General features: G+C 39.7%; 1 protein-coding gene across 1 annotated transcript in view; it reads left to right on the top strand.

The window, feature by feature from the left end:
* The window catches only part of LOC137992692 (probable E3 ubiquitin-protein ligase HERC1), a 151,866-nt gene that overhangs the window by 95,751 nt on the left and 48,615 nt on the right, over positions 1-7,500 (top strand). The window contains exons 33-37 of the mRNA XM_068838173.1: positions 2,088-2,366; positions 2,606-2,814; positions 3,588-4,324; positions 5,839-6,371; positions 6,857-6,947. Coding sequence (XP_068694274.1) covers positions 2,088-2,366; positions 2,606-2,814; positions 3,588-4,324; positions 5,839-6,371; positions 6,857-6,947 — 1,849 coding nt within the window. The remainder of the gene's footprint in view (positions 1-2,087; positions 2,367-2,605; positions 2,815-3,587; positions 4,325-5,838; positions 6,372-6,856; positions 6,948-7,500) is intronic.

Here is a 7,500-nt window from a genome sequence, read left to right as displayed (position 1 = left end):
ATCGTACAAACAATAATTTTGTCACAGTAAAGACAACAACAAAAACAACTTTATTTCACATTTCTTTATTACATCACATTAAAAGGTATTTGTGTGGCTAGTTACATTAAAGTTATTGAGGTATTAACTAAACCATATTGATAACAATGATGGAAATGCCTAGCGCCTAAATAAACCACATAGTTTTCTTGTTAGACACTAGACTTGCTAAGCTTCATTTTAAAAATTGTTCTAAAAGACAAGGTGGTACATTCGAGTTATGTTCGTCAAAATATTTTTTACAAATTGACGACGATTTTTGTTTGTTTCCATCAATGCGTTCGTGGCGGTGGCCGCGAGTGCAACCAACATATCTTGCATCGCACAGGTTGCATTGAAATTTATAAACTTAACATTGTTGGTTAACAATGGCTCTCTTGACTTCTCGAATTTTAAGGTCTTCGTTGAGTTTTCTGCTGATTAACAGGGGCTGAATTGTGGTCTTGATTTTTGAGCTGAGATCTGTGAGTTGTTTTTTCACCACATTAGCAGAGACCTGGGGCCGGTTCCTGAAAGGTGTAATAACCCTATTCCAGGGATAAATGTGCCTGGAATAAGGCACATTTATCCCTGGAATAGAGTTATTACACCTTTCAGGAACCCAGCCCTGGTCTTTAAATGGTATGATAACTCGGATGGGGTGTGTAGTCGTGTCGGTTGATGGAATGTGCTGCTGGTCTGCTACCTTGGAATCAACAAATTGCTTGACAGCTAGATTGAATAAGTGCCTCGGTTACTTAAGCTTTAAGAATACTGTCTCAAGCGGATCACATTCTTTTGAGAATTAAGACCAGTGGGAAGATATGCAGTAAGCTTGATCTGTGGTAATTAGACTGCGCTTGTACCGATTATCCACGTGGCTCTGGTAGTGGAGTAAAAGGCCCGTATTAGTTGGTTTTACGTAGACCTTGGTCTTGATTCTGGGGGCTAAGTTTAACAATTCAACACCGATGAAAGGAAGCGAGGCATTCCGTTCCACTTCCATAGTAAACTTTGCTGATGGGTGGCAGTGCATGGTTTAGGGTGTCAACAAGAATTCCGGCCCATCCACATATCGGCAATAGTAGGTGGGCAATTTGCCATCTTGATGAAGTTTATCTTCAATGGAGCTCATAAAGATATTGGCGAGCTGAGGACCAAGAGGAGATCCCATTGCGACGCTATTTGTTTGCTCATAGAGATTTCCATTGAACTGAAAGAGTTGGTTCTTAGTGGCTACGTTGAGTAGTTCAATTAGGTGATCTCTACATAGGTTCAGTTCATGGGTCTTGTTAAACCAGTCATCATGGAAGCCTTGTCAGCTAAAATCTGGATAGTTTTCATGTAGTGGTACATTGGTAAATAAAGAGCTAGGTGACATCGTAGGATACTAGACTATCACCTCTGTTGATCTCAAGGCTTTGTACTTCGTTGACAAACTCAAAAGGGTCTTTGACCGTGTACTGATTGCATCCATCATCCAGCCTCTTAACCAACGGATAGTTGTAAGTATGTGTAGCGGAGAGAATTTGGCGCATAGCAAGTTGTTCCTTATGCGTCTAGGCATATATAGGTGTGCGAGTCTAGAACCTTTGGGATGGATGGAGTCGGCAATGGGCTTGGGCGATCTTCAATCGCTCTTGCTCACGCAGACAGATTGCCCCTCTGCTTGCAGTGTCAACTGGAGTATTGCCTCCTCAATGAGCTCTAAGCCTGAGCCCGTGTTATGGTCACGTGATACTGGTCACATTGGCATACATGGAGGGGTGGACGGACGTACGGTGGTACGGTTACCAAAACCAAATTTTCTCGCATCGATGGGTTACCATATTTTCTTAACTATGGTGCTCCGCTAATAGCAATATTGATATCAGGGACAGGAGCATTTATTATGTAGTTTAGACTACATTTTAGAAGACGTAATAATAGTTCAATCACCATTAATTATGAATAATAATAAGCAGTTCATCAGTCATGATCAAAGTTGCTTCTTGAAACAATATTGTACATTTTACAGTGTAAACCCCAAGATTTTTTGCAGCAATACCAAATTTTCTTAACTATTTTAGGTAACTATTAAAGATGTGTATGTGAAAGGAGCTCCAAAAGATCTTCTTCCAGGAGATCCAGTGTGTGCCCCCATACGAACAGTGTTGGCAGAGTCTACTTTGTCCTTGGTGCACACACTGTCGGTGTACCCTGCCTGGAGAAAACAAATTGCCAGTGCAATCATAGCAAGTCTTCAAGACATCAAGAATTTGCCACAGTTCAGATGTAAACAGGAACATGAAAGGAAAGAAGGAAACCAGCAATTAGTTTCTGCAGAAAGCAATGATGCTAAAGTACAGGTAAGGGAATGCAAGACGATGGTGATTGCTATTAGTAATCACTGTGTTGGAAATCTGTGCGGTTTTGTCCAACTGGTTTTTTAGTTCTGAAAGTGTGCTCTGTAGAGAAAGATCTTCTTTACTCATTGCTTGAGTGTTTTTTCTCGAACTGGTTTACGTCTGAAAATAGCACCTTTTTTATTGCCTTATTGGTTATCTTTCATTGTACTAAACTCTTTGAGTTGTTTTATTTTTTGTAGGAATCTAATGACCTGACAATTCACAACAGCACATTTTCATATCATGTGTGGCCTGCATTGGCATTGATTGGTGGAATCGATTCTGGACTGCGCATGGGTGGGCGATGTGTGGACAAGCTATCATCCAGGCATGGCACAGTGTTGGGTGTCAGTAAACATGGGAACAAAAGCATCAAAGTACAGTGGGATGATGGAGAGAATTTGTATAGGTATTTCTTTTCCTGTAATGCTTTAATAATATCAAAAGATGGAAGTTTTGCTAAAATCAGATCCCACTTTAAGGGAAATAAGCACTGTGATATATGCAGAAAACCATTATGTGGCCCTGTTGACAAATTGGAGATAAGCTGCTGTTTAACTGCTTTGGTATGATGGTCCAGTGTGTGGACATAAAAGAGATTACAGATTATCGTTCTTTGATAATTTCCACTGATTATGTCGGGTTGTTTTTCCACTGATTCCAAAAACAGATACCTTATCTCCCAAATACTCATTGAACAGATAACATCAGTTAGTTACCTTGTGCTTGCCTGTCTCCTAGATTTGTGCCTCCCTGAACAAAGTTTTCCTTTATACATAAAATTCTTCATTCTACCTCCTAGCTACGTTCTTTTTTTTTCCACGTTCTTAGCTAGCTTCTTAGTTATTTTCGAGGGGGCATTGCACCTTTCTTAAGTCTATCACTTAAATTTCATGTATTTTTATTTGCGTGTGGTACAAATAAACTTTTTGGTGGTGGTGTTGTCAAATTCAGTGATGTGGAGCTTTTTGCCTCCAATTCACAACAGGGTGGTGAGCATTGTTTTGTTTGACATGTCGTCCAGATAGATGTTCATCCTCACATCTTCATATGGGAAGTCTCAAATCATGTTGCATAACGTATCTGTCGATGAAATCTTTAAATGCACAAACTTGTACCCTTTTTCTAACATGAGTACGTGCCTCTGATTGTTTCAAAGATCTTTTGTTTTTTTTTTTCCAGTGACACATTATATTCAAGTTTAGAGCCTTTAGAACCTGCAAAGTTTGATGCAAGTCTGGTTGACAATCTTCCATTTGGTTTGCTTCTTGATTTATTGGTATTAAGTGGCTTAAAGCAAGACGATTCAGAGAAAACATTCAGCGATGTCTCAACTGAAAGCTTGTTTTCTCACATTGACTCCTCCTTTAAAGACTCAAGTGTAGAAGAGAAGGGTTTCATTCCTCCTGATGAGAAAACGCTTGAGAAAAGCAAAGACCAAGCAACTGAGACAGGAAATGATGACAAGAAAGAGACTGAATGCTCAAGGTCATTTGAAGGTTCCATTGTCCCCGAGAGAGAAGGAAGCAACGATTCTTTTCAGCATGTAGTTTCCCACCATTCAGGGACATCAATGATAACGAATGAGCCAGGTACCGCATGTTTCATTGGCCCAGTATTAAAAGTGTCTGCCTTAAAATCGCTTTCTGTTCTTCTTGGGTCAAACGCAATGCTAGAGACTTTAACTGCAGATCTGCACACTGAAAACTATCTCGCTGATAAAGATTTCTTTCAGCAAAGATTACATTGTTTGAAGACATTACTGAGAAGTATGGTGTCTCACACAATACTACTGTCTCCATTTGGGAGAGTGGTTACTTTAATGGACTTGGAAAGAGCACAAAGTGTTCTTATGCAACAGCTTCCCTCCCTGAATTCTAGCAAACAATCCACAGCAAGCATCAAGGGTTTGTCAGAAGGTAAGTTTGTTTGGCAAATCAATGTCCTGATCGTAATGGTTGTACTATTTCATTCTACTTGTATAGTGGCCAGGAGACACATCTTAGCAGATGTATGAAATAAGAACCAGAGATTTGTAAATGTATTTCCAATCATAAGCCATAGGCAAGCCATTGGATTACACTGGAAGGTGCGAAAAGGCAAACTGAGGAAATTCATATGCATCATCCAAATTTCAGAATGGTCATTATGAAATTGTTACCTTAATAATGTATGGATCAATTATGAATGACGGCGGACCCATTGGCTCAGTTGTATGGGAATCAGACTACTGGACTACTGGAAGTCTTGAGTTCAACTCTGACCAGACCAACACTCATGGTCTTTAGATAACTGAGGAGAAAGTGTTGCCTTTGTAATTAGGTCTCCAAATGGTTGGACTTTCAAGTCTTCTTGGATAAGGCCTTTTAACTGTAGGCCCTGTTGCACCATACATGTCCGATACACCGACATAATGAGATTGTAATGAGATTCCTGGTACGTCACAATAGACATCACAAAGTGTCCCGCTCCTTATGTCTCGCAAAACTGTTAATATTTTTTAAGGATTAAGGTTGGGGGACACTTTGTGATGTCTATTGTGAAGTGCAATGAATTTCATTATGTCGGTGTATTGGACAACCCTCTGTTGCACAACCCTTATTCATAAGACATTGAAAGTCCCCAACACTATTCGGAAAGAGCAGAACATGGATTTCCCAGTGTTGTGGTCTGGGGCCCGTTGCTGGAAAGTCCCAGAACGTTTCGAGTCCTCCTTCGGGCATTACCATTCCCTCTTTTTTTTTAATAAATGGAGAGATTTGTAGCCATCTAACCTCATAATTACTTTGCTTTTTGTCACCTCGAAAACATGTTCAAAGACCAGCTTATCAAAACAAGTGAAATCAGTGGAAGTGGCTTTTCGGGCCTGAAAAGTTTTTGGAACTTTTGATAAACGGCTACCTGGTCTGAATTCTGAGGGTCACAAGTCTATTTGTACTAGTGTTGTAACATTGTCTATACATCACCTTAATGTTCTACAACACATTGATAGCTTCCAAGTATGGGTAACTAACACTTTGTGTGCAAGTGTGCCATGCTTTTTAAGTGGAGTGTTCAGAGAGGTTATAATTGTAGGGTAGAGTTGTGTCAAGAATTCTGAAATCTTTGACAATATAGACCTAATCGGCTAACTCAATGTTGTACCCAATTCAAATCTCCCGGGATTAAGATTATTTGTGTACTGTATTTGCATGATAATATAGCATTCATATTTAAATGATATGGAAATACGTGGAACAAAACGTTTTATTTCCAAAGGGATTGAATTGGGTACAACATTGAGTTAGCCGATTAGGTCTATTGTTTCCTGATCCCTTCACAGTTTGTTATTTAGTGGAGTAATGTCTGGATTTTCCCCATATTTACAAAATGGACTTCAATGAGATTAAAAAGTGATATCCTTTGTCGTATATTTGAACAAATTTGGTTTCAGTTGTAGGAGTTGTAAGTCCTACTGGAGGTAAAGACTCTCCAAGTGACGAGAAAACTCCGCCTTCTCCTACCTACACCCCCTTAGAAAATGACTCACCAAACAGCAGTCGGTCCAGTTCTTCCGCCTCCATGGGTCCCCCACCAACGCAAACCAGTGAGTGTGATGATGTGGCTCCTGCTCCTGATCAAGAGCATCCTCCAGAAAGGAGGTTCAGTCAAACTCTTATGGAGGAGCTTTCTTCACAACTGTCCACACCAACATCAGTTCATGAAGCAAGTACTTCAGCAGCTGAACCATCAGTAATTGATTCCCCTCGCCCAGCATCACCCCCTGTAACACTTCCAAGGGCTCTTCGGGAAATAGCTGCTCTGTCATCTTTACCCAGCTATGCCCAACCTCTTTTAGAGATGGGCTTCTCAAGGCGCCACGTTATTCAAGCCATGATGGCTACAGGATCTAGAGAGACTGCCAGTGCTCGTCGCATTAACATTTTGGTAACTTGGTTACTAGAGCATCCTGTATCTGATGATGGGGTTTGTATAAAACGTTTTTTAACTGCACTAAAAGCAAATAAATTTACTTGTAAGGTGAAAGTCAATGCGAATAATGTATTGGTTTGATGCTTACTGGTTGTTTTTTTTTTTAACAGTTATTGTAAATTCTAAATATTTGTTCTAGTTTAGTACTGCGCAGTTGATCATTTCGTCATGGAAGCTGTGCAATATAAGTTAATAAATTACCATTAAATTGCAAGAGATCGCATTTGCTTAGACGGTGGAAGATTCATTTTATCAACGGGAAGTATTTGAGTGTGGGTGGACTTGAACGTTTTAACATACCTTGTGCAGCTCAAGCAAAAGGCGGAAAATCGAGGCCATTGACTATTTACGTTTACATGTGGGAAGATTTGTTTTTGCAACAAAAAATAGTGTCAGTACATTCCGATAACTGCTTAGGTATTGGGAATTGCTGCCTTGAGAAGCAATGAGTAAGGAGGTGTTTGTTTCCTTAATTTCAGGATGATGAAGAAAGCTGCGAGGAAAGAGAATCACATAATTTTGAACCTGTAGTACCACATGCAGTAACATCTGTCCATCATATGGGCACTGGTAATAATTATTAGTATGGAAATAAGGGTTCTCCTCTTCCCTATTTTCTTCAGTTCTGCTCTGTTTTGTGTCCTTTCCGTTTTTTTCTCCCCCTGCTTTCCATTTTAGTTTCTTTGCTCTCTTGCCCTGTTTTACTGTCTTTTCCTTTTTCTTCTTAATCTCGTAATGCTTTCTCATTTCTCTCCCGTCTTTTTTATGACGTATTCAGGGCTCGAAATAATTTCCGAAGAGTCTCCGGACACGATGACCGGCCAAATTCATTTTAGCTCGGTCACGTACCGTTTCTGGCCTGTCAAATTATATAATAAAATAAATAACTCTTAAAACAGGGGCTCATGAACCAAAACTGGCGTTATATATTTCCAAAAAAGTTGTTGCTTAGAGCTTATAGCAATTTAAAGCACTCATTGTCAACAACGGTTCTTGTTGCACTTCACCCAGGATTTCAGATCAAAGTTCTGCAAATGACAATACACAGCGACTTTCTACAACTGAAACAACTGAACAGCATGGAAATTTTAATTTATTTCATTTTCAAAACGATCAAATGTGA

Source organism: Montipora foliosa, chromosome 2 (assembly GCF_036669935.1).
Source record: "Montipora foliosa isolate CH-2021 chromosome 2, ASM3666993v2, whole genome shotgun sequence".
NCBI lineage: Eukaryota > Metazoa > Cnidaria > Anthozoa > Scleractinia > Acroporidae > Montipora > Montipora foliosa.
The sequence above is the reverse complement of the archived record's forward strand: the minus strand, read 5'-3'. Positions and strand labels throughout refer to the sequence as shown.